We start from the raw sequence: 27,472 nt of genomic DNA on the forward strand, positions 1-27,472 counted from the left end.
GGACACTGGGGCTGTCCTCTTCTGTGGCAAGGAACAAGTCGTGTATTTCATGCCATTCACCCCTGGTTTGGCAGGGCCTCTTGGGGATCCAGAGCTGGGGCTGGGTTGTTCCTGTTGAAGTGGAGCCCCCCAGTGATACAGCTGGAAGAGGAGGCAATGTGAGTGATGCCTCCGCTGCTGCTTCTGTGTTACTGGCGTGATTATCCCTTCCCTGAAACTGCCTCCAATTCAGTTACATAGCTTTTTTGCAGAATGCTTAAGTAGATTGAAAAAAGGAGGAAAAACCCCACAGTGCATGCCCTTTTTCTTCATTAAGGGGACAGCCCCTCTACCCCCGATCCTTTAAAAACAGGAGAAAATGAGAAAATCAGGGAAAGATCTTTGCTAAGGCCATTGTAAGCAGTGTTGTTAAAACACAGCTCGCTTTGGCTGCATCCCTGGGTGGTTTTGTGGTCCCAATACCTGTTTTGTGTGATAGGCAGCCAGAGGCTCTGATGGCTTTCCCCACGAATGCAGCATACCTCATGTTTGGACTTCTTGTCTGCTTTTTTATCCCAGAAACACAGCAACACTGAAGGTCGGTGCTGTCTGTACCAGGGGGACAAAGCTGGGAGAGCTCAGCCCAGAGCTGCTTCTGTGAGGGTGGTGAGTTGCTGGTGCCTTCACCCAGCAGGGCCCAACTGGCCTGTGACACTGAGTCCCTTTGCTGCTCTTTCACTTGAGGAATGCGAGGCAATCGCTCCTCCCAGTGCCTTACTTCTTGATCTGCAAAATGAAGATAGTAAAAATGCACCGGCACTCCTCTCCTGCTCCTTTCCTCTCTGGCTGCAAGATCCTCAGGTCAGTGGCAGCTTCATTTTGCTCTGGCAGCAGACAGTGTGAGGTGCCACTCTCAGCTGAAGGCCTTTGGTACTGATCTTCTGCCTGTGATATTCAGTATCATGCTCCTAGCAGACTCGATGGTGAAGCTGCTGAGTGAGAAATGCATGGTGCAGGGTTTCCAGTGTCTGTGAGGCACTAAGACATAAGCCTTTAATTTTTTTAACACATTTTTGTAATTACAATAAATATTTATGTTGCTTTGGTCCACTGTGGCAGCTAATAGTAAATTCATTTGCAATGCCTATTTATTACAAAAGACTGGAGCCTTTCAACCCCCTTGTTGTGTCTGGCAGCTCCCAGGGATTAATTGCATGCTGTCAGAAAGGCAGCTCTGGCAAATCCAGCCCCAGCCTGCTAAGAGTGGGATTATTATTTAACAGTTCAAGTCTGAGTGAGGCTGTTTTTTATTTGCCTCTGGTGGGTTTAAAGAGGTTTCTGAAGACCTGAGCAGCTGACACAGAAGTCAGTGCTAGTTCAACAGGGAATGTGTTAGCCCTGGTCTGTGCCATCCTATGTGTGCTTCCAAGTTCACCGTAGCTGGGGTGGCTCTGACAAGCAGCGAGTGGCTTTCCTGCCTCTTGAGCTGGATGTGTGTCCCCTGAAGCAGCCCAGGTGGGAATGGGCTTGGGGGCCACTGCTGCTGCCCTTAGGGACCTGCTGAGCTGTGCAGGGACTCAGGGAAGGGTCGGAGTGTGGGGCTGCCAGCTCTGAGGATGCCTGGTCCTTGACATATCCTGTTGCTGGCTTCGTCTCACCATCCTGTTTGTGAACCCACTGAGCTCCATTTAAAGCCACGGAGGAAATCCAGACTTCTGGGCAGGCTTTTGCAAAGCCTCCCTGCTTTGGTAGAGACGATTTTCTGACTTCAAGGGTAAATGTACCTGAGGGAAGTCCATAACCACTTATTCTTGTTCCTGCTCTGGTTCTTTATCAAGCTCTTCTCTGGCTACTGCTATTTATCCATTGATATATATATATATGCATATTCCATGTAAGTATTAGTTGCAAAATGCAATTAATACTCTGCTGTATCTTTAGAATGTCTTTGATTAAATCCTGGGATTTTTCAGCTGCTTTCTGTTGGTGACTCATTGTCATTCAAGCCCAGCTGGCACAACTGGGTTCTTGGTTGTTTCTGACTACTGAGGTTTTATGGCAAATGCATTGTTACAGGCAGACAAGTAGAGAGCCTTGTGTTTATTACTATTGAATTCATCCAATTTTTATCACTTGAATCTTCAAGGTCATCCGGTTCCTACATGAAATACCTTTCCTTCAGTCCTCCACTGGCAGTACAATGCCTTTTTAATAATCTCTGCATTTTATCGGTACTTTGCATGCCGCAGCCGTTAATGAAAATACTGAGACAGGCGGATCCCCGGCTTCCTCCTGGAGGAACAACTCCCTGATAAGCACCATCAAACCCAACACTACCCCTTCCAGCAGTGTCCCTTTCCTACTGATTTGTCTCTCCTTGCTGCTGCCCTTTAAAACCTGTTCGCAAGCTGTTCACGCAGCGGGAACTGGGGAGCGGGTCCGACATTACCTAGATCACACCTCGTACACCTGCCAGTGCTCGGTGGCTTCAGCACAGCCCAGCAAACCTGTGCCATTCCCCATCCACCTCCGATAGTCCGGGGAGGAGGCTGGAGGGGTTCTGGGCTCAGCCCTGACACCCCTTGGGTTGCCTGTGCTCCCCTCCCTCCTGCCTTGCCTGCATCCTTGCAAGCCTGCCTTTGGCACTGGGCTGCCCTGACACACACATTCCAACAGAAGTTTCATTAGCTTTAAAACTATATCTAGTTCATTCCTAATTTTGACTTCATTAGACTGAAAACATTTTTTTGTATTGCTGACAAACCAAATTTGACCACCAAGCCTTTTGCAATGCAATGCCCTGCACAAGACCTGGCTCAGCTTTCTTCAGGGCAATTTTCACGTTTACCTTGACCCTTCTCAATCTGAGATATGTCTTTTCTGATCACTTTCTTTATTCTGTTCTCTGCTTGCTTTTAATTATCTAAGGTCCTACTACTTAGGAGAAGCAAGGAGCTTGATCTCACAAAGTTTTACATTTGATTGGGGTACAAATTCTAGGTGGTGTTGGTATTTTTCATTTGAAGAAATGTTGGGCTTCCTCCACACTCAGTCCCTGTGGTCCTGAATCCAGCTCACTTCAGTTGGCTTATCAAACTGTCCTTTTAGGAAATAAAAAGTAATCTGTGATTAAGGTTTTAGTCTTTCAGATGAATTTAACTTGAGGTCACTTGAGCTAAAATTATTTTCTATTAGCTGGGAAAACCAAGTTGAAAACACTTATTTCTTAAAACATTTATTTTGGGCCTGGTTACCTACTTGGTGAAGAAATTCTGCTTTGTGGAATCTGCGAAGTTTGAGCCTCACCATTGCAGCAGCAAACAGCGTGGTTTGTTTGGAGGAAAATTCTGTAAGCTGATGAACTGCTAGGAGCCTGTCTCCCAGCGTGGGTGGCTCCAGCAGGCTCAAAGCCCCCTGTGGCTGTGGGGATATGATACAGCTGCTCAGGCAAGAAGCCGTGTCCCTTATGTCAAAATGTAATGCAGTTAGTCTCTAGTAGTTTGTATTTTACCATTATGGGTGGCTTTTTCTCATTTTGTGGTGGTTTTTTTTTTTGCACTTACTTCTGGCAAAGGCTATGATATAAAGTTCATCTTTAACAAGATATAATCCTTAAGTCCAGTGTTTCATGACAGATCCTTATCACTTGAACAGACTGGAGTACCGTACAGGAATGAATGTATGAATGACCCTATGAACGACTGTCTGGGATCACCAGCTGATGGAGCGGGGGCTCTGGATGCTCCCCTCAGAACAGGAGTTGCCTGGCCTGTAAAACACACAGCCCCTGGGCATCCCCAGGCATGTGGACTGGGAGTATTTCCTTTTTATTAATGCCTTTTGATCCCTGATTTGAATCAAACTGCTACTTGTCCCATTTCCACCAGCTCCTCTAACTGAATACAGCCTATCTGCAGGGAAGTTTACAAAATTGATTTTGTCATTGACCAGTATTGGGACTTGAGTTTGTGTCTTGTTCTTCCGGACCCAACTTCATGGATATTTCAACGCTTCCAATGTTTGTGGGCAGCAGTACAATTTCTTGGCATCACACCCACTTTGGTCACATGTAAATGATCTCTGCAGGTCAAACTTTGGACTGGTATTTGGGACAGGAGTTTGTTGACCTTAACAGCTAAACTACACTCACAGCAGCTGAGATGTTGACTTAAAAAGAAGAATTGGGCCAGTAGTTGTTCATACATCATGCATTTCAGATTTTTACTTGCAGCAAGTGAATGAACACCTGTAATCCAAGGCTGTGTTTTACTCAGTAACTGTCACAAGGACTGGTCTTATTTGCAGTGTATCATAAGTATAAAAAAACACAGAAGTATATGAGAATCTATAAGTCAGACACAATAGCTCCAAACACTGTAATAAGTTATGCACCATCTCATAATTTATTATAATACAAACAAGTCTGTCAAACACAATATATTGTCTACTTATGAAAATATCAATATTCACAATTTAAATAGGTGATAGGTCTCATAATTTTATATACCAGCAACTCATCTAAAAAGTACTTTGTTCCTAGCTGTGGTCTGGAGGGACATATGCCTATAAGTAATCATAAAACTGTCCATTCACAGCATATTTTTCTAATTGTAGATGCTTGAAATATAAATTAGAGTACAAAAGACCATCTACAGAACAAAGATGGTTTTGTCTCCAGGATACTTCCCTAAATAATGACACTATATGTGCTTGGTTAAGTTTTTACTATTGGAAAATCAGGAGGTATGAATAATACAGCAAGACATTGGCTAGTTAGCAACAGTCATTGCAAGATGCTTCACAAAACCAAAAATAAGGCAAGTATTATCAACAGCAGCTCCCATATGGCAGACTAAAAAGTCAAGGCTTTATTATCCAAACTGGACTCTAAGAAGGCTTCAAACATCTGTTAACAAGATACGGCTTGATCCAAAGCCCTCTTAAATTGATGGGGATTGGAAAAATCAACCACAAAAGCCACAAGCAACCTTCCCTTTGACTTCAAGGGGCTTTGGAAGTAAGCTCTTAAAGCCCTAAATTATCAGAAACGAAATGACCAATTCACTGTACATGAAAATTGCACCGTGTCATTTCTAAAATGATATGGAAAAAGGTTGAGTTGTTTTTCAAATGAAGTTACAACACTTTAATGAGTTGTTTTTAGTTGGAAATAAATATTCACACAAAAAGATTTTATTTTTAAATATGGTAACTTACAAAAATACATCATCAGGACAAGAAAAAATCAGATGACTGCTAGTTTGCAGGATAAACATCATGTTACAAAAACTGATAAATCACACCATGTGTATGGCAGCATATGCCATGCACTTAATTTATTTTTTTAATAAATAAAAGCCCTAAACATTCACTATTTTCTGTAAGGTTACTATTATATTAAGTAGAATAGTGAACTTCTTGTATAAATATTTCTTCAATAGATACATTCTCAAAAATGAACCACTTACCTATATAGATATTGCACTTCAGACTCATTCACATGTAACTCAAACTAGCATTCCTCATAACAAGTTTAGCATAAAAATAAGTTATAAATACAGTGTTTTCCCCCAAATGAAACATACAGTACCTTTTTCATAAGGTAACTTTGGTTACTATCAACTGACACAAAGAACAGAGGTTTCTGAGTCAGGTAGAAGGCATGGCCACCAGACTGAATTTATGTAAAACCCTAGTAAAGGGAGGAATCATTTTAACCTTGCTGTGATAAATACAGCAAGGCTGAGCATCCCTTTTATGCTTTATTATTGCAAGTAAGTGTGATGTTTGTTGAGATTAGAGGGACAAACAGCCTAGAAGAGGAGGGGGTTCTTTGCTTCCCTTTGGGTCTGGGGAGATTGAGGCTTGTAGCATTCCTTTGGTTGCCCAGGTTGGCAAGGGTCAGCTCTTGCTCTGCCAGCCATGCCCCTCTCCTGGTTCTAACCAGCACGGTCCAGGGGTGTTCGAGCACCTAGCAGGGAAGTGCTGAACATCTCTGGCTGTGGGCTGGCCCTCGCTGCTGCAGCCTGGTGGCTCTGCTGCTGGGAGAGGACCAGGTGGCACCTGCTCACTGTCCCCTCTCTGCTGCTCCTGACCGACCTGAGAAGTCTTGACTTTTCCTGAGAAAGCCCCTTCATCCATAAGCCAGCCTTTGCATGGGGCCCCACTTTTTGTGGCTTGTGCCTTCTGCTACCATTTCTTCCCAAAGCGTGCTCGGGTATGGGATGGGTTTTGGTCTTGCAGGATGCCAGTAGGAGTAGGTGTGCAAACGCATGGCAGAAGGAAACCAGGCTGTTGTCCTCAGCAGGACTTCTGCAGATTTCTTAGGATGTGATAGTGCACCAAAGATGAGCTACCCGGGTTGTGGAGGGATGCCTTCAGCCCTCAGATCCCACCAAAGCAGAATAGACTGGATCCCTCCTTGGGGGACATCACTGTGTTAGTCCTAGATGCACCATGAGCTCCCTGCTGGTAATGGAGATGGGCACAGACACAAACACACTGCTAGCACCGAGCTGTGTTTCATTTGCAGTTACTGAGAAGCTGCTGTGTTCACTGACCAAATTGTGCTTGTGTTCACCGTGCAAGGAAGTCTGCCCTCCTGGTCAGTAAGGCTGTACGAAGTGCCCAATTATAAGTAAAAACCTGGGGTACGTGATTCTGAGAGACCACATGCCGAGATCTAAAAAGGAGATAAAAGAAATGCCCTTTCAGCCTTTCTGTAAATCTCATTTTCTACACCCAGCATTGCTGGGATGCTGTTTTTTGAGTGTGGAGGAAGAGAAGTTAAGCTGCTTTAAATAAGGTAAATATTTGAAACTGATCTATGCTTTTACTGTTGAGTATTTAACAGATTTAATGGATTTCTTTCACAAATAGTCTGTTAACAATTAAATTGCAAATCTGCAATAGGATGGTATAATCTGTCAGGAAAAAAAATCTTAGGTTGAGGTTTTAAATATATATATTTCCCAAAGGCCTGAACATGGGGGATAACTGAGAATCTTCACTGGATAACAAGGAATCTGAGTGCTGTAATCACTCCAAACCTCACAGGACCAGCTTCTGTGGGAGCTCTGCATCAGGCAGGATTTGGCCTCACACTTGAAAGTCTTTAGACACCTTAATTGAAATAGCTGGGAAAATATGCTGCTTTTGTTCTTGGCTCTAGAAACCTCCCTCCCTCAAGCTCCACTGTCTTGGTCACATCTCAAATAACTTAAAACATATGAACACTGGCAGCTTGCAGGGTTGCTTTCCGTGCCAAGGCTGTAACAGGCCATATATCGGTCCTTGAGCTCGCTCAAATGAGCTAAAAAGGGCTTGTCACAGTTCGTGTCTCAGAGACTGCCTCCTGCCAAAAGGTCTTGACAGCAAGTCCGTGTGGCGGTATTTCATGTCAGAAAGAACACATTTTTGGCAAGTGCACGCAACAGAAATGGCACCTTCCACAGTACTTAAAAGCATCCATTTGCTCTGTCGATGGTGAACTACATGGTCAAGTAAGACTTTGGTGGTGGTTTTGAAAGGTCTTAATTAAACACTGTTGTGGGTTTCCCCCTCCAAAGACTTTGGACTGCACTGGTGTTTGGATGCAAAACATTTGAGAGCGACTGAACACTAAGACTTGAACTCTGAAGCATGTTCAAAATGCTATGTAGGAGACAGAGGCGTTTGCCTTCTAGCTCTTGCTCCTAAATCAAGTGCTCCTGTTCCCTCCTAACAGTCTCATCTGCCCTCAGCCTCCCAGGGAAATGAAATCAAATGACCACTCTTTAAAACAGCCATTTCAGCAGATTACATCCTGAAGATGTAACCACTTGTAAAGAACTTGCACCTGGAAACTCCAGCTATTGCCCTCTTCATGGTGATATTTTTATAGGCTTTCCATTCTTATCATACTGGTAAACAAGCATTTTGATGCAATGAGAGTTGGCTGGGGAAATCCAAGGGCTGCTTGTTATTGAAAAGTTATGGTTTGTATAGAATTGCACAGGTTGCTTCTGACACTTAAAGAAGGCTTTCAGTGTGGCAGCTGCCATTGTGCGAAATCTTTTGCTAATAAAACAGTAGAGGAAGAAATTAATTGCAGTGTTTAGCAATGCTAGCATATTGGCAATGTCTGACACAATATGTACCACCCAGCTGTTGTTTATAGGCGATACATAGAGGTGATACAGTATCATGATTATTCTTGGTGCCCAGAGTATGGCAAAAATAGAAGTTATAGTAAACAAAATGGCTGTTGTTTTCCCTGTGGAGTACCCTCGCAGTCGGAAATTACTCTTCCGTCGCAGCTTGTACACGATGATCGAATTAAGGATGAAGAAGATGGAGCAGGGCACCAAGTAAACTGTAAAGCAGTGGATCCAGATGAGGACGTGATGCATTGATGTGCTTATGTAGTCTTCAATCCAAATGTTGGGCCACCAGTAGTAGGGAATGCTGGTCAAAAAGCAGGTGATGTAGACACTTACAATGACTTTTCGAGTGCGAGCAGGGTAGGAGACTGTATGATACTTAAGCGGATGGCACACAGCTATATACCTATCGATGGTTAGTGGAACAGTAATCCAAATGGAGGTATGGATGGAAGAAAATTCCAAGACCTCAATTATTTTGTCCAGTACCTGAGGCATCTGTTTATTTAAGATGAAATCTTCCATGAGGAAGTCAACAAAGACGATGAAGAAGAGAACCAGGATGTCAGCAGCAGCTAGAGCTAGAAGATAGTTATAGGAGGACTTCTGCCTGCGAGCCACGAGCTGGGAAAGGATGATGACTGTCAAGATGTTTGCTGTGGGGACAGAAACACACAGTTAGGCCATTAAGACATAACGTTACCTTTTCTGAGCAATTGCTTGGAGCAGTGGCTCTGTTCAAACGCTTGGCAACATGACCTTTATTAAAATCCAAGAAACCAAAAGGAAAATGCTGCAGCTGGGTCCCTCAGAGCAGCTGTCACGCTGAGAGGAGCATGCGGCCCTGCTCCCAGCTGTCCTTACACTGTCACTCCTTGTCCCTGCACACCAGGTCAAGTGACAGAAAGCTGGGACCTTCAGCCCTGATATGGGGTTAGGCAGCGTCCAGGAGCCCTCTGCCACCCCCTCGGAGCTGGCCTTGCAGCTGCAGGCACAGCAGGAGCATCCTGAGCAGGGGGTGCTGGGTGCCCCCACCCATGTGCGGGGTGGCAGGAGGGAGCAGTGAGTTGCACTTGCTGCCGAGACAGCTGCTGTAGGACAGCAGCTCTCCTCTTACCTGCTGTGCCCAAGCTGGCCCTGTATCTGGCTCGAGTGGGATTGCATTGATCGGAGGACTCCCAGGGAAGCACGTGTCCCTGGCTCTTCCTGAGAACTGGAGGCACTTTGCAAGGCTTTGAGAAGTTCCCAGCTCTGCCCAGGATGTGCCTCCTGCAGCTCAGCCCTGTCTGACCTGCTCTCCTACAGATGGGCTCTGGGGAAGCATCTCTCTTCCCACTGCTGGAACAAAGATCTGCTTGCTTATCCAGAGCTGCTCTTCAGAGCTCAGCTCCTTCCCCAGCTTACAAGGTCTTTTGCCTCTGGAGTGATACAGCCTTTAAGGAAATCCTGCTGGTCAAATCAGACATGATGGATGTTCTGGCTCAGCACAACTGTAAACATCCCTGAGTTTCCTGAAAAAGCTTCTGCTTGCAACTCTCTGGCCACAACACAGACCCATCACCTAACCCATGCCTAGAAGTGGTCCGTGACACTTAAATAATAATGCGGTGAAGCACTACAGTATCTTGTCTTTGCTGTTTTCACTGTCTGGTTTGTTTCAGACTTCTAAAGCTGCGACTCAGCTATTCAACTTAAAGATAAACTTTACTGGCTGGTTGAAAAGGGATTTTAAAATATGTAAGTGCATATAAATGCTCTACAAAGGGCTTGGTCCTACAGCACCCGGCCTGGCAGAGCTCCCCACAATGGGTACGAACAAGCCTTGCAGTCCTTGAGAGCTTTGCTTTAGCAGTAAGGTGTAGCCAAATTTTAACTACTTGCTTATGTTTGCTAGAACTTACTGGGTAGTCTTGAATCAGGACAAAAAATCCTGTAGTTCCTAATAGCAGCATGGCTGGAAGGAGACAGGCAAGATTGTTCCCATCAGAAGTTTAAATCACTTGGCTAGAATACCTGAAGTAGTGCTTAAAAATCAGAGCACTAGCTTACAGTATAACAGACTGCCAAATGTTTGTATTTGACATTTTCATAAGTGCTCTATAAATCACCTCTTCTGTGCGTTCACTGCTTCAAACATTTCTGCAAGCTTTGATGGGTTTCCCAAAACAAATCAGCAATAATAGTAAGGATTCCTTCAAACTGGAGAGAAAGGAAGTTAAAGGCATTACAGTAACGGTGACCTGAGACTTATGTCCTACAACTGAAAATGCACATTTTAAAACTGTTTTACTTGGTACTGGAGAAAACTTCCTCCTTCACAAATGCCTTCAGAAGTCTGCTTTCTGAGAGCACATTTCTGTCGTCAGGGGAATGAACTGCAGCAGAGTGAATGATCTTGAGTAATAGCCCTCATAAGTGTCACCTATTTCTGTATTAGCTGAATTTGTTAATTTTGTATCTTGGAACAAAACTAGACCAAATACGACAATCAACTGAATCCTTCCCCAAGTTAAATTATGTAATCTTCCCAACAGTAGTCTGAAATCACCTTCAAGAGAATTTTCCTGAATCCGTCCTCTGTTAACAGGAATGCAACCTCATGGATTTCAGCTCAGAGCGGACGGGGGGGTGATGCACTCAGAACTGCTGTGCCATTTTTTGCTTACTTGCTTACAAAATGCACCTGTTGTGCCTGCTGATGAGCCCTAGAGGTATGGTGAGTGATGTACTGTCAAGGAAATCCTCGAGTATGAGGGTTTGACTCGACTGTGCCAGTCGCTGTTGGTTTTGGCTAGCCGGGCTGAATAGCTTGGCTTTGCAGATATTGGATGTGACCCACGGTGCTCACCTCCGCTTTAAATCCTTTGGATTTGATTCACTCCAGCAGCTGGAGCTTGCACACAGCGAGGGGGACAGCTGGGGACTTTGGCCCCTGCTGGTAAATTCTGGCCACGCTTGCAGAGGAGCTCCTGCAGGGATGCTGGAGCTGCGCTGTGCCCAGGCACAGCAGTATCACTCCCCATCCCTTCTGTCCTTTCTGGGGACCCTGCTGTTTGGTCCTACACCTTCTTTTTTTCCTACAGGAGCAGATTTATGAGCAGGCCTTTCCTGTCGCCTCTCCCCCACCTTTCTCAGAGTTCCCAGCAACGGCAGTAACAGCATGTACTGAAATGCAAGTTATCCGTCTAACGCCAGCAAGCTTTGCTTGGTGAGCCGGATTAGAAAATTGATCTGACAAAAGTACATGCAAGCTCTGTCCAATTTTTCTGCAAGGGTTACAATATCTTGTATTGGAAATGCTTTCCCTGGGATCACATTAGTGCTTTTTCTGGCTGGATGGTATGAAATACAGTAACGTCATTGACTTAGTGAAAGCAGATATATAGTGGGGTGCAGCAGAAAGCTGCCGGTGTGGCAGTGTCGTAGCACAGGGTTGGGGAGTATTTCTCCTGCTGCAGGCTCTATAGGGCAGAGCAGCCATGAATAAGTCTCATTTGGTTCTTCGTCTATTTCCTAGTCAGTGTTAAGTTAGCCCTTGGAGTGTCCTCAAATGCTGCCTAATGCTCGATAAATGGGGAATGGGTGGGAACGCTGTTCCTTGTGAACAACCGTGCCCTTGCGCCATCACCTTCGTGACTCCTGGCTGCCTACTCAGTGCCCTGCGAGTTCCTCTGTGGGCAAAGGCAACCTACTGCGGATGAAAGGGGACAGGAGCGTTTAAGACAGAGACCACATTTTAACCATATTTACCCTAATTCTTGTTCTAATATTGTAGTCGGGGTGAAGACTGGGATGATAACGGAGATATAAAAATATCTCTGTGCTATAAAATGCATGCAGCTTACAGCTGCTGGATAGGTCAGTGCCCCTAAATTGTTCTGGACGGCAGTATCCATTTCTTGCAGTGTTTTTTCTGGGTATTAAGTAGTTGAGATAATCTGAAATTGAAAAAGATTGATCGCTGTGCTGGGAGTTGATTAGGGGATGACAGATGGGAATTTATGCCAGCGTTGCTTGCTGCAGTGCAGTATTTCGAATTTATAAATATTTAGTTGAGAACTGGGGCTTGATTAGGGAGTTGCTGGCTGGAGCTTCAAGAGTTGTCACTAGCAGATGATGAGAAGCAACTGTAAGAAATGGTGGAGTCTTGGTTCTTCCCCTTTGATCGCAAGGATCTATTGCCTTTGAAAGACAGCATCTGAAGGACTCCGACACCCAAACTCCATCAGTCTGCGCTGCTCGGAACATGGCAACCTGTGTTATCAGAGGGTTCGTCCTTTAGCAGTAACCTTGGCTCTTGTGTGGATTTGGGTTTGCTTTCCATACCAAAGCCACGCTGCCTCGCTGAGCCTCCTGCAGCACCTGGGCAGTCTTCTGTGCTGCCTCAAAGCAGTGCCTGCGACCTAAAGGCATCACTATTTCCCCAGCTCCTTGTTTCATGGATTACAGTCATAGCTCTAATAGTGTCTGACCATGGCTTTTGGGGGGGATTCATACAACTCCTTCCATTATCACTGTGTGAGCTTAAGCAAGAGCAATTTTATCTGTCTGAAGAAGAAATAGGCATATTTCTTGGGTTTGTTTCTTTTATTGAGAGCGTTTTGCATGTACGTGGCAGGCTGCGCGGTGAAATAGCCTTTACAACACAAGTGGATATGCTGCTGGGCTGTGAATAAGGCCCACTGTGTGGTTCAGTGGCTCAGGATCATAAACTGCCTAAATGGAGTAGCCATGAGGGTCGCTTACTGAGTGATAAACATTAGGTCACTGGATATAATGGACACCTTTTACCAAATACAGTTGTTGCTAGGATCCCTACGAATCATTGTGCAATGTATGAAACTACCAGCCATGCATTAGTCACCTGACTGGCACATAGGCTGTTTATGAACATGAAATTTTAATTGCTTTGGAAAAATATGTTAGTCACACCTCTTTCATAGTTTGAAACAGTGTGACTTTAACTTCAACATACTAAAAATGTATGCTGAAAAAAGGGATGTTTTGGCTTGGTGGGAATAGATGATTTCCCCTCAGCTAGGAGGCAATATTAAAATGTAAACATGTACTGTGTTCAGCAGGCTGATCTGACCACGGTTACTAACACAGTCATTTGCCAGTGGTTACCAGACCTGAGATGCGAATGGCATTTAGCCTTTACTTTGTGTGGGAGATCTCTGGAGACACTGATGACAACAGGTGATTTCTGACAGAGGCTACACGGCAGGAATGATTTTAAAAAACAAATGCCATGGCAGTGTATACATCTGTTTATTAGGGATGCTGGCTGTAGCTGTTTAGATATTCTTTTTAAAATGACCCCTGCATCTCATCTGTCATTAAAGAGGACAAGGCAGTTCCATGTTTTTCTCGTGCAGACGGTATAGGTCGGACTCAGCACTTCAGCAGCTGGGAACAACCTTTCAAGCGATGCCTGCTCATGCCTAATGTAATTTGTTCTTCTCCTTTATAATCACATCCTGAGATCCTTTCTTAAACAGTTGCCAAGTGTAAAGAGATACTTTATAGAATATAATTAGTGCAATACAAGTTTTTCCTTCTCTGAGAGTCCCTGTGAGGACTGATTTTAAAATGAATTGATTTATTTGTTGTTCAGTTGTCTGAGCGCTGCTGGGATGTATGCACCCACTCACCCCTGGGAGGGAAGAGCCATCAGCCTGTACTGCCGGTGCATGCATCATCTCCCACGGGATGGGGAAGGATCCAAGCCAAAAAAATGAGCAGCACAAGAGCTACAACATGAGTGCGTGCAGGATTGCGACTTGAGAAGGCTTCACACCTTCTAGAAAGGCTCTCGTGTGATTTGCGCTTAGAAATCCCATGTGCGTGGACAGACCATGCCAGGTTGGAGGGCAGAAGTGAAACCTTTAACCTGAAGACTTAGCAGGTGCCAGAGAAGACGTAGCATAGCCTTGCCCTTGCAAGTCACAGGTGAATTAACAAGTTGGTGTCACCAGCCAGACTCTGACAGTGAGATCTGACCTCCAGGATCGTTTTTTCTCAGTGACAGTGTTTATTAACTGAGGCACCTTTGGGAAAGAACAGTGAATGGGGCACTCTTCTCAATGGCTGGCACTGGCCATAATTGGGTCGTAGAGGCCAGAGAAAGATTTTAACCAAGCCAAAAGCACTTCCTCCAGTTTTCAAGGGCGCAGACGCTGTAATGGTGCGGCGACGCCAATGGCCGGTATTCATTTTGAGCCTTGCCAACCACTCAGGCTTGTTAAGTGCAGTAACTTGTCTGGCAGACAGGTGTAATTACATTGCATTGCCTTTGGGTTTCCTAGACAGTTGGAGTAGGCTTTTGCTCCTAGTGTTCATAAAATAAAACCGTTCTTGCAATATGAAAACAGCCAGCAAGAAGACTGGACTAAGACTGCATGGAGGCCCAGCAGACACTGACTGGTGGGGACACGTGCTTTCATGTCAGAGGGATCTGGTTGTCCTCTTCTTGTCTTAACCCTCTTCATCTATGTGATGAGTCTACCCTTAATTTGTGCGACTGCGTTTGGGCCAGAACATTACTTTCACTCCACGGTCTTCTGCTGCAATCTCCAGAGCAGCACCACAAGCCATTCCCAAGCAGGTATGATCTCTCAAAGACAATTTTTGGGAATATTTTCCCCTTCTTTTTTGTGACACAGCTGTATGGTTCCAGAAAAAGTGTCGAGGGTGGTACTAATAATGGTTTTTTGTTTTCAGAGCTGTAACGATAAGTCTAGAACACCTCACGGACACACCACAAAGTATATTCGTATATTTCTAATAACTGGCTTTTCATGCATTCCAAAACCACAGATGGAAATGCAAATAGAAATAGGCCTTGCAGGAGTTAAGTTGCTGGACATTTTTAAGGATGTTGGATCAATAGTGAGACAGGACGGGCAAGGATATGCCCTTTCCTCAGATGGGCCTACAGTGCAGAAAGCCTCTAATGACCTCAACATTCCCCACACAAAGCCTTCCTCAGAGGCACCTAAACAAGGATGGAAATGTCTAAAATTTTCATCTCAACGTCTAGCCTCGCACCACGCTACTAGGGCAGTAAAGCTTTTTAATGGAAATCTGTGCTGGGAAGAGAAAAAGCAATCTGCAAAATAATGCAGAACTCATAAAAGGGATTTGGTTATTCATGTGACATAGCTGGACAGACAGAATTTCAAGGCAATTTGGGTGTCTCACTTGGCAGGTGTCTGAGCTTCTGAATGTGGGCTGTCGGCAAAGTTTTAGAGGTCTCAAGCTGGGTAACTTGAGCTTGAGGATAACAAAACCATTCCACACGCTTGAAATCAACCATCAGAGCACTGAGTTAAGTGCCAAAGGTATTTGATGGGATGACTAGGATGGAAGTGGGACGTGGTGATTTCATAAGGGCAATATCATGAATTCTTTACTGAACATGAATAATTAAGAGGATTTTACCTTTGACTGCGGTTTTTCTAAAAACAAAGTCTTCATGTCTTCCTAAAGCATTAGCTAATACTACAGGAGTTTGTGCTTGCAAGCCCCATGGCTGAGCTTTCTCAGAGACAATGCCAACTTTACACAATAAGCAGGAAGTTACAGACTATGTAAAACCATCCCAATTTGGCTTTATTTCCCCCACTGTGCACATACCGCATCCACACTAGATACATTGCTCTTCAGTGTGCCAGCCTGGACATTGAACAAACCACATCTGGAATGCACAAATGTTTGTGAAACATCCTAGTTGGAAGGAGCTGGCTGACAGGCAATTTGTCTCGAAACCAAGAGCAACCTTCAGTGCACCTACCCATGCAGTCAATGCACCTGATGATTGAAAAGTTGGAAAAGTGTCCAGGGGCTCTCTGTTTCAGATGATGCAAAAGAATTTCAGTGAAAAAAAAATCTGTTAGGTGCGTTAATAGGCAGGCTTATCTCCTCTTCCATGGTTAAAGGGATAAAACTCCTCTTGGCCGTCTTCTACACTGCTAATCATGGTCCTACTTAGCTGCTTCTGCTTCATTCCCTCTGCACGACCGTACTGGTGTCCTGAGAAGCAACCCAATACAACCTTCTCCTATCCAGTCACCCCCTGAATGGCACAGACAGTGCTCTGCATTTTGGAGTTTAAGATCTTGACATAAATATGTATCTTTACTGTGAAGAATGAAAACTGTGTGTGAGGTCCCCTGTGCTCAAGGAAATATTTTTGGCTTTGTTTCTTTTCTTTGTGTCTCAAAGTTAATAGAAAAAGAGATTAAAGTCTCAAAAAGACCACCTGAAACAGGAGGTGAAAGCCTTTGTGCCTAGGGATTGTTTTGCATTTGGCCTGTGAATGCAGAGAGAGCATCAGGTCAGGAAATCTCGGTTTTGTTTGTCTGCCTACAGTAAATTGTTTTGACGTGTGCGGATGAAGGCTTTCTCCTGCTGGCTTGTGTCTGCTGATTCACCCCGATTTTACAGAGGGGAGCAGAAAGAGGAGGAGGAGAGAACTAAGTAATGGGGTGGATGAAGAACAGCGGGGTATTAGGCTGCCTAGTGCTTCTGAATGGCTTGACTTCTTAACAACTGGGGGCTCCGCATTACCCACCTACAGTGAAAACTGGCTGTGCTCTCTCTTTTGTATCGTTGTCATACCAAGGAAAAATCTCCTCCGGAGATTTTCCTTCCCAATCCATTTTTGCAGCCTGCCATACAAGGTTGTGCACTTCATAGTCTACTGAGCCTCCCCAGTACCGCACCTCGTTATCATTACAGCCCTGACTGCGTTGTTTCCTGCTAATGTGGCAGAACAAAACTGAAGTTAGCAGTTGTACTTTGTAGTGGTGTTCAGAGATGCGCTATCAAGACCTCTTCTGCATCAGCATGGGCTCTGCCATACGCGTCCTTTCAGGCTGCAAGGCTTTAAGTGGGCACAGTCTCCGGATAGACGGACCAAACTAAACAGCTTCCATCTGCACGCCTTGCCGTCACTGTTTCTGTGCAGGAGCACTGTAATGAATCTATTCTTTTTCATAATGATTCTTCTTTCCTTAAAGAAAAAGCATTCATTTTACAATAGGAAGTGATTCATTTTAAGCGCATTGGCTGAAGTTTTGTTCCCTTCTCTGTCCACCTTGCTACTGTACCGTGCTGCAGTGCCCTTTGGTTGCTCTAACAGCTGAGTGAAAGTTCTGCCAATTTATTTGTTCTCCTTTAGCAGGATGTGATGTACTGGCTTTGGGTCCAATTCAGATTTTAAGTCAAAGGAAGTATGGTCTTTGAATAAAATCGGGGTTGAATCAGGCCTCAGGAGGGTTCAGTTCTTATTTACTGTGTGAAGTCTCTCTAATGAGCGGCAGCTGAAGAGTGCTGGTTTTTCAGAGTCATAACTCTGCATGTAACAATTCTCCCACTCATAGTTTCAGCTCTTCTTTTGGTACTTCTGTTGTTCAGGTGTGTTGTTATGAGGGGCTATTTATTGAGGTGTTGGAAATGCTCTCTTTAATCAGAAACCTGTACTGGGGTTGCAGAAGAATATACTAAGTAGACAGTAAAAATCCAAAATGGGTAAGATGCTCCTGAGTGAGTGTGCAGCGTGTCCACCTTCCTACCGCCTGCTTTGGTATTTACTGGCTGCTACCTGCTGCCTGTCACCAACACACATTGCTACCTGCCCCTCTGCCTACTCCTCCTCCTAACTGGGTCATGCCGGTAAGCACAGAGATGGCAAAGCTCTTCAGGTCCTGTTCCCCTGACACCACCGTGGAGCTGAAGGAGCTGTGCTGCGCTGTGCACACGCTCAGCTTCATTCTGTTTGTTCCATGTACACCACTACCTCATCTCCTCCCCTCTTCCTTTCTTTACATTGTCATGGCTCATCAGATTTTTTGCTCTTAGTTTTTGTCATCTGGTAGAACTTCACCCAGGTGACCTCTGTGCATTCTTTCCTCTTTTCCACTCTACCAGTGGCAGCAACCCAAAGGGAATGCTCAGCTGCTTCTCCCACCTCCTGTCTCTGCTGCTCTCTTCTGCACAGTTCTGTTCTCTCCTGCATCGCTCTCTGTCTGCTTCCACTTCCCACCTCAAATGCTCCTAGAAGTCAGCCAACTAGTAACGACCTGGATAACTGCCGTGTACCATTTGTGCTTACGTCTGTAATATATACAAAAACTTCGTATATGCGCCACAGATCTTTTACCAGGCAGACAGGGCATTGTTCTCTTGGATCAGGGATGCTCAACCCGCAGCCCACCAGCAGTATGTGCCCTGCCAGGACCATTACCCTGGCTTGCGTGCCTCCCTGCACAGCCTCCTTACTCCAAGCTGCACACAGGGAAAAGGCTCCAGAAGGACCACTTCTCCATCATTTCAGCTTGCCTGTGACTATGCTGCATTTTGCACAGGTGCAGTGCAAACGTTACGCACCTGCGTGCTAATCCGACACCCTAGAAAGCATCGGCCTTGCTGTGTGAGGACAGCTGGCTGTCAGCTGTTAGGGGAAGGTCTGCAAGGTGTAACCCTCCCCTGACAATGTTAAAAAGGGTAGGCACCCCTGCTGAGCTTACACACTCCTCTAGGTCCAGGCTACAGCTTCTCCCCCTCTGCATGCAGCCCACCGAGCGTGCTCTGTGCACGGCCGGGTCTTGAATGACCTGGGTTGTCCCCATCTCCGTGCCACCTTAATCAGCAGCAGGTCTGACACAAAAGCTACCTGTTTGTGCTCTCCAGTCAGAGGTACCCTTCTGCCACGTGTGTTCTGCCACTGCTTTCCCGGCCTTCCAAAGTCCTGAATCTGCATTTAAGTTGGTTTTAAGCAGAAGCCTAAAGCATGAATGAAAGAAACATCTGTGGAACAGACTCTCCAAGCAGCCACTTTGGAGAAGTGTTTCCCTGGGGCACCTGTGTGAGTGTTAGCTCCCAAGGGCTTAAGGGTGCTGGGCGCGCACCCTGTCCTTTGTGTCAAAGTGAGCCAGACATCATGCGGTGAGGAAGCCAGCCTGCACGCTGCCTCGCAGCACTGTCAGGAGGAGGAAACCCTGGGAAGCATGGATCAGGTCAGGCCCTGATCTAGGAAATGCTGCCACCGCATCCTTTTAGCAATACACTATACCCCCAAAGGGGAAAGGGATTGCACGGCAATTCTGTTGCTGCTGCATCTCCTCACGAAGCAGGAATCAGGGTCAAAGCCAGCTGTCTGCAGTGAGCACTGCTGCTTCTGTGCCTGACCTTTCTGGCTGCGTTTGGAGGCACCGCCGCAGCCAGAGCTCTTTGGCGAAGCTGCGTTGTGCAGCTCACTGGCAAAGAGACGGACGGAGAGTTGATACTTGTTGCTCTTTGCTTTCTACCTTACCAGCCTTCTCCTTGACTGAATCAGAGCAATTCCCTCCCCCGCATTCAACAACACCTTTTCTCTGACATTTTCTCTAACTAAATCAAGAAATGCCTCCATTAAGCCTTCCAGCAGCCCCTCTCTTGCCTCCCTGCCAACCAGAGGTGCTTCAGAGGTCCTCCTTGGCTGACAGAAGGGGTGAGTGTAGGGAAGGCAGTGCTGGAGCTGCAGAACAGCTCTCTGAATTGTAGTACTGCCCCTGCTGTGGTAGCATCACCCCAGTTCCAGCACCACCGCCTCTCAGCTCCTCACTGTCCTGCGCAGTCTGTTCCCACAGCATCCCAGGGGTGGGACCACGTGCTTGCTAGCCACCTCTCTGAACAGGAATTTGCACATCTGAACTCAAAATGAGTTTCAGAGAGCAGTATGTTTCTCTGTCTTGTCAGCCTGTGCCTAGAGAGAAAAGAACAAACCTTAGCTGGGCACAAGGCACAGTCTGGGAGGGGTGCAGGGGTGCAGCCACCCCGGTGTGTGGTACCTGACTGCGGAGGGTTGGCGTGCAGTGGTTCATCTGCTGCTGCGCCTCTGCAGGGGACGGCCTCGCTCTTGTCCCTGTGTGCACTGCCGTTACACCGAAGGGCAAAGGGAGTTCACTTTTCCCTCTGTTGTCTCTGCCTTTTCCAGACTTTATGGTGCCTGGGTGAATGGAGGGGAGAAAGAGCCACTGCTGAGAAAAGGATCTGCTCAGATGCCTGGGTTACACAAGTGAGGGAAGCGATGCTTTCTCTGCATACACAATCAGGCCTGGCATAGCTTGGCCTCAAAGTGGAGTTGTTGAGTTAGTGAAATTTCCTTCAGGCACCGGAGCAGAAAAGGCAAAAACAGTTAAATGTTTTCCCCTCTCATCGGTCCTGTCCAAGACTTGTCGCAAGGAGTTAACCATTGCCATGTCAGCAAAACACTGCACTGGTGCTCTGTTTGAGGACAGGTCCTACACGATGTTTCTCTCAAATTGTTGGCACCCTGCAAAGCTGGTTACTTAGATCCCACAGACTTCACGGCTCTTTGTCTATCAGGTAAATATGTGCATTACCTCTAGAGTTTTCTAATGTTAGAAAACTGTAGAGTGGCTTGAAATTAAAAGACAAAAAGCTCTCTTTAGCACTGTTCTCAGCCCATACCACATCCTCAAGGAAGCTTGGCTGTATGAGTCTTCCCCTAAACTTACCCCGCTAGTTTTCATCTCTTGCAATGTCAAGATGAGAATCTTAAGTTCCTCAGGCATGCAGCACACTGTGCATTTACTCAGCATCCTGTATGTGTACAGTGTTTCCAGGTGTTAGTGCCAACGTTACCCTCAGATAACACGCACCGAACAAGCTGATGTGCTAACACCTGATGTAAATCCACTGAGCTCAGCAGTGTTGCACCACCAAATGTTTTGGTTAGCTCTGTTAAGCGCTATTGCTGGTTCTCTAATCAAACGGATGTCTGAGCTCTTCAGAAATGCGTGTCACCACTGCTACTTTGGATCCTTCACTGATTTTAAGCATGTTCTTAGAATGGCAGCATTAGGTCTGTAATTACAATGTAGTATCCCTAGGGAGCTGGTGCAAGTATGTGCAGAATGCTTATTAAGTGATTTTTCTAGTCTACACACGTAAGATTTTCCCCCATTTAAGAGACATACAACGGCAAGCTTAGCCACAGATCGCTCATGACAACTTCACTGGATAATCTTGAGAGGGTCCTGGTCAGTTCCTAGAGGATAGATGCTGAAATCGGAGCCTGTCATTACTGTGGAGATCTGAGCAGCCCCTGAGGAATCAATGAAGAGGAAACCACCTCCTCAGCCCTGCTGGCTGGGTCCCTTCAGGTCAGGGCTGAGGCTCACTGATGCTGTGGAGCACAGACACTTGCCAGTGCCCTGCATGCTCTGTAGGTAAATGCAGGACTTAACTTTCAAGTTCTCTGAACTATTAGCCAGTCTTCAAAATTTAATTATAAGCCAGGGAGAAATGAAAAACACAAAGAACATCAATTCATATGCAGAGTGGTAATTGCATATGTGCTGTTCAGAGGCAGGCTTCTCTTCATGTCTGATTAAAATTTTTTTCTGTGAATTAATTGCTTGGAGAATATTATTTTCTAAGCCAGAGAAATTAAGGTGAACAAAACATCTAGAAATTGCAGACTATTAACTACTAGTGCTGCTTTCCATCTGTATGCCACTTTAAACGTGCAGCAGTAGCTAGACACAACCAAACTCTCCCGAATTGCACCCTTTGAATGCTGCCTCATCTCAGCAATGCCGATTGCTCTAACTTTGCCCGACTCATTCTGCCTGTCCTTGGGATTGCTGTAAGTCACTCTGAGGCTGGAAGAGCTGAGCCAGGGAGTAAGCCTGATGTTAACCCGCCTGCCAAAGCCCCCCATCTGTAAGTGCAGAAGAGGTGCTGCAGGCACAGCTCCCTGCAGTCCTGCACTGTCTCGCTGACAGCCTCAGACAGCCCCCCGGGAGGAAAAACCTGCTGGGTCCTCGGCCAAGACAGGGATGCCGATTTGATGCTCATGTGGCATCTGGGCGTTTTGAGCCGTGGTACCCGTGTGCAGCAGCGGTGCCACACAGGTGTTCACACCAAGCCTGGAACTTCCCTTCCTCCCCACTCATTTTGGGGTCTCTCTTGCTTTTCTCATCCTCTGCTTCCCCCAGCAGCTCCGCCTTGTCTTTGTCCCCTTTCTAAGTGGGAAATAGTGCTGCGGGTCGCACAGCCTGGAGGCTGGTGGCAGCGAGCTGGGACTGCCTGCCCAGCTCAGTACCGTGCTCAGGGATCTCGGGGTGGACATTTCCATTACCTCTGCGGAGCACAGACCCCAGGAGCACACTTTCCAGATGCCTCCGGCCACGGGCTCCCAAGCCCGGTGCCTGGCCAACCCTTAGCCTCAGGCAGGGCGCTCCTTCCCCGCTCCAGCTCCTCCAGGAAAGAGCCAGAAAACCCGGACCCTCGCACTTCTGCTTGCCCCCGGCGTGACAGGGGACAGCCCCAGCGCCCTCCTGCCCGGTGTCGCTCCACCTTGTGTATGGTGGAGGCAGAAACTTCGCTCCGGGCCGAGGCTGGATGCCGAGGGGCGAGGGGAACCGGGCGGGCTGCGGGCACCCCGGCGGCTCCCCCCGCAGGAATCCCGCAGCCCCCGGAGCCCGCAGCCCGCAAACTTGGCGGCGGGGAGCGGCACTCACCTGGCAGCCCGAGGCATAGCAGCAGGCTGTAGTAGACGACGGGCGCGTACCCCAAGCCGCAGCCATAGCGGTGGTGCGCCAGGAGGGAGCCGTTGTGGAGGTGGAGGTGGTTGTGCTCCATCGACCCGCTCTCCCCGCTTGCCGCCGCCCGCCCGCCCCTCACACGCTTGGTGGTGGCGGCGCGGCCCCCGCGGCGGGAGGAACCGGCACCGGCACCTCACGGAGCGCCCCCGGCCGGGCGGCGCAGGGCCGAGGGGCGGGCAGGGGGCGAGGCCAGCCCCAGCCCCAGCCCCTGCCTCAGGCGGCCCGGCCTCGCCCCCCGGCCCCGCCGCTGCCACCCGCCGGACGGGGCCCGGCCGCCCTCAGAGGCGGGACCGCGGCTGGCGCCACGGGTGGGTTGGAGACCCAGCGAGCTCTTCCCTCAGTGAAAGGCAGCAAACATAGGGGAGGGTGTCGAGAGGATGCAGCCGGTCTCTCTTTAGTTTTCCCAGTGAGAGGAGGAGAGGCAGCGGGCACAAACTGAAGCACAGGAGGTTCCGGCTCAATATGAGGGGGCACTTCTGTACTGTGAGAGTGACAGAGCACTGGGACAGGCTGCCCGGAGAGGTTGTGCAGTCTCCTTCTCTGGAGATATTCGAAACCTGCCTCGATGCCATTCTGCACAACGTGCTCTGAGTGATCCTGCTTGGCAGTGGGTTGGACTGGGTGATCTTCAGAGGTCCCTTCCAACCTCGGCCAATCCGTGACTCTGTTTCTGTGATTCTGTGAAAAAGGATTTTTTTGCCAAGTCAGTGTGCAATCACCAGGGCAAAAGAAAAAGCTCTGACAGGTTTTATTGGTGGCATACCTGCCTGTCAGCTGTCAGCCCTGTATTGTGCTTCGAAACCAGCCAGGAAGAAAGTAGTAAGCCCTTACATGAGGGGTTTCATCTGTAAAATTGAAATACAAACCTGGGGTTAATTACACTGTCGCTCTCCTCCCCACAGCACCGCCTGGACTGCCAGCAGTGCAAGACACCGCGCTCCCCCCATGACCTAAGGAAACGCGTGCAATTCAGGTGTGGCAAAGCAAAAGGGAAACTGGGATTTTGAAAATGTTCTCCACCAATTCCATAGCATTTGTGTGTTTCAGCATATAAAGTACATGTAATTAATAAAGGATTTGGAGGTAAGATTGTTGTGTTAAGCTGGTGGAGTACAGTACTTTGTGCTACCGATTAGCGGGCTGGATGGCTGACAGCGTATTGACAGGTTCAGGAGGTTGTTGTCTAATGATAAAATAGGTGCTTAATTGCAGTGCACTTTCATTGGGCAGAAAACAAGTTTGTATCACCAAATGTGCGTGGGGTTTAAGTCCACAGCCTGGCACTGTGTGTGGGAAGAATCCCACTGATTTCTATGGCTGCGAGTATGTATGTATGTAATGTATGTGGAGTTTGTCAAAGAAACAGTTCTGTTGGGATAGGCATAAGAACATAATGTGTGATTTGCAAAACTAAGCAAAGATGTGCTCTGTGCATAATAATACAGCATAAAAAGAGTGTTACAGATGAGAAAGCACCATTAGGACAAAAACTATAACAGATCATCGAGTTACTAAGCAAAAGCATGAATGTCTTTGGGTTTCCATGATCTTGTTTGAAAGGTGGTTTAGCTTCTGTTTGGAAACACAAAGAGGGGGCAAGCAAGGCTCTGATCCTGCAAACACTTGAGTAAGTTACTTTGCTGGGAGACTTCGTGCGATTATTCAAATGCTTAAAATGTTTAATAGAAGAGGACTTTTTGAACCGTGCTTAAACTGTTGTCAAGCATCTCAGGTTAAACATGTTGGAAAACGAATACATTTTTCCTCTTCTTTTTCAGTAGATGTCTCTGTGAATGTAGCCTTAAAGATGGTTAGAGTCTGCTTGTATGGCCTATAAGTGAATGTGTCCCCTTTAAAAAGAAATCTTTTGAACCAGTTCATTCAAATAACCCACAGAGTTGCATAAAACAATGTGTGTGGTGGGTGTGATAATAAGATACAAAGCCCTGTGAATTCAACTCTTCCTGTTTTTTCCAGATTTCTAACTTAAAGGTTTTCTTCTTGTTATTTGAAAAAGTATAGTTTCTTCTTGTGCTCCTGCAATAGAGCTGATGAGGAAAGATCTTTTACTGCCTACTGAAAGTGAAGTGGTGATTCCTGGAACCTTTTCTTAGGCAGCGTAAATGCATCAGCAGGACTGAAAGCATGACTCACTGTTTTGAATCAAAGTGAAGTTTATCAGCAAAGAAACGTATAAAAGAAGGGTATGGCAGTGGAGTAGTGGCTTGGCACTGTGGTAGTGATGGTTGGAATGCCTCACACACTTGGTTTGCAGCTCCGTGGGCCTCGGCTTCCTGATTAACACAAGTGAAATCCCGCAGAAGCTAGAGGCTAAGGAAGCGTCGCCATCATCCATTTTCTATTGTGCTTCTGCCACTGTTCTGTCTGGCCTAGTTTTAAACATCCTGAGCAATAGGACTTCCCTGGAGAGGTTTCTATAATAGTAGCATTAGTTTCCTCAGAGTTAGAGTTGTCTCCGGGGCACGGTTCAGGTAGCTGCTTGTATGCCGGGAACTTTTGGTCATAAGAAAATTAATCTTTTCCCATCTCTCTGCTTTGAACTCTCACTACAGTCTCCAAGTTGCATGGGACTCTGTTGCATCTGATGTGTTTCCTTTGTATAAAGGGAAAAACTGGAAGATGTGTTCATTTTCACTAACCCTTCCTCTGCCCTGCCCTGCAAATGGAGAGGCAAGAGAAAAGGATTTTTCTTCTGGTAGCTCAGTTAACTTGTTTAAAGCTCATTGAAGAGCTTCTCTGCCTTCCTGCATGCAAATCTGCACAGAAACAGATACATTTCGTGGTGAGCCAGGAGCTTCTAATGCAGAATGGACCGGGTTTCCAGGTCTGATTTGTGTTTGCTTCACTGAGGTCAAATTAATGAAATAATTTGGAATATGTCAGAGTGAAAGCCCCAAAGTAAATGAATGTGAAGATTGCTGTTGTGTTCAGAGGGTAAAAGATGATTTGATTTTTTGTTTGTTTGTTTGTTTTTTTGTCCTTCAAACAACTTCAGACAAATTTTTGGCCTACATGAAATGATTTTGATTATTCTACTCTCTGACTTCTGCAGTAACAGAACCTCAGACGTAAAGAAACATCAATAAAGCCAATTCAGAAGTAACCACAATGCTTGCTTCTACTTAAAGATGTTTATTTTTAATGTCCTCACTGTTTTATAGCCACTTTCCGAAGGGATGACATTTACGTGTATCATCAGGCCTGCAGTGAGAAGGGCAGTGGTCTACTTCTTGGATAACAGTGATAGGAGAAGGGCTCTGGAGTTTTGACTCTCATCTCATAAACAGTCATGTGCTCAATGAGTGATGTTTATTCTTTTCCAAAGAGCAGTTTATTTCTTGCATGACACACTGTATAAGAGGAGCTTATACTTTGCTTTTAAAATTCTAGAGCCACTTGAACTGGTTTAGCTTTATATTTTTCAGAGGAACTGAGTCTCCCTATAAACTCACAAGCAGTGAAGAAAGCTCGAGTGACATGCTAGTCACATATACCACCTTCCTCTCAAGCTGTGGAGCAAGGTAGTGGTGACTTCAGGAGGAACGAGGAGTTGACTCAAGTCATCTGAAAGAACTAAATGTCATATTGTTAGAGGACAGCGGTATGAGTTTTGCTTGGAAGATAGCAAAGGTGAAAATGGAAGACTAATATATGGTCTGTGTGTGAGGGATTAGGAGAGGCAGTGGAAAGGTTGAGGTGTCTCACAAAGGAAGAGAGATTGGCCAAAAAAGGGGTTAGCAGTTGCAAGAGGCAAGGGACATTGGCAAGAAAACTGGTTTATGGCCTGATCAAGGTTTTCTTAGCTGTGTAGCAGTGCTGGAGGGATTCATCTCAGAGCTACTGCAGAACAAATGATACCTGTAAGACTGGCGAGTCTTAGATTATATTTCATTTCATTAGATGCTTGTATATAATTTTGCTGCAATTAAACCCCTTTCTTCAATATTCTCATCTTTTCTTACTGTTAACCTGCAGAACAATTGAGTCAATTGAATCAAATTTTATTTTGGGGTTAACCGACTGTCTTTCTCAGTAATGTCCTGCAGGTTTCTCCAGGCTTGCAAAGGGAGGAAGGCCTTCTAGCATTCTCATAAGAACCATTAGAAGGAAACGTCATTATCAAAGTTCTTTACAGGGGCCTCATCAGTGCCTCTGAATAGACAGTTTTACAGGAGGGCAGTGAAGATTTGTTCATTTTTAAGGTGAGAAGTTTTTGTTGCGCTGTTGGCCACTGCTAGGGGAAGGCTGTGGGACCAGCTCATGAGTATGTCATGGCTCCTTCAGCTTGTTCTGTTAGTTCACAGCCGGCACCCTCGTACCACTTCCTTCACAGCCGGTTTCGTACCACTGTAGACACCTGCTTATCCTTTGGCTTTGTAGCTCCTTGGAGACCTGAAGGTCTCAAACAGTGGCTGCAATGGAGCCCTGCCAATCTGAGCCATCTGAAAACGTGTTTAAAGCTGCTAAATGCTTTTTCCCCCCTAAAATTAAATGTTTATTCCCTGAACTCCCTTTTAGGTTTCAACTGAAAAATCTTATTGTAATTCATTTGAGCACCATTATGAGTATATTTTCCAAGGGAACAGAAAGTAGCTGTGATAAATGCCTGAACAGGAGATTTAACCTAGCATCTGTTGTTTTAAAGAAGCATTACAAAACAACAGAGGGTAACCATGTTTTGTTTGGGTTTAATTGGTAGGTGATACACCTGAT

At 46.2% G+C, this 27,472-nt stretch overlaps 2 protein-coding genes across 4 annotated transcripts in view; one reads left to right on the forward strand and one right to left on the reverse strand.

Moving 5' to 3' along the window:
- LOC308178231 (uncharacterized protein) overlaps positions 1-27,472 on the forward strand; it is a 158,482-nt gene that overhangs the window by 30,723 nt on the left and 100,287 nt on the right. Inside the window, exon 3 of the mRNA XM_080556528.1 lies at positions 23,641-23,711. Within this exon, the coding sequence (XP_080412654.1) occupies positions 23,641-23,711 (71 nt within the window). The remainder of the gene's footprint in view (positions 1-23,640; positions 23,712-27,472) is intronic.
- Positions 3,650-22,923, reverse strand: GPR139 (G protein-coupled receptor 139). Of its 3 annotated transcripts, none has more exons than XM_080556497.1 (3): positions 22,655-22,923; positions 8,610-8,776; positions 3,650-6,661 (listed from the first exon to the last, which is right to left on the reverse strand). In XM_080556497.1, the coding sequence occupies exons 1-3, from the start codon at positions 22,773-22,775 to the stop codon at positions 6,611-6,613; spliced, it is 339 nt and encodes a 112-aa protein (XP_080412623.1). In that variant the 5' UTR covers positions 22,776-22,923; the 3' UTR covers positions 3,650-6,610. The 3 variants fall into 3 exon arrangements, with proteins under 3 accessions (XP_080412623.1, XP_080412622.1, XP_080412621.1); XM_080556496.1 differs by adding an exon at positions 19,955-20,112 and having other exon boundaries at positions 3,655-8,776; positions 22,655-22,790; XM_080556495.1 differs by having other exon boundaries at positions 3,656-8,776; positions 22,655-22,919.

The sequence above is a fragment of the Anser brachyrhynchus genome (assembly GCF_964034855.1).
Source record: "Anser brachyrhynchus genome assembly, chromosome: 15".
NCBI lineage: Eukaryota > Metazoa > Chordata > Aves > Anseriformes > Anatidae > Anser > Anser brachyrhynchus.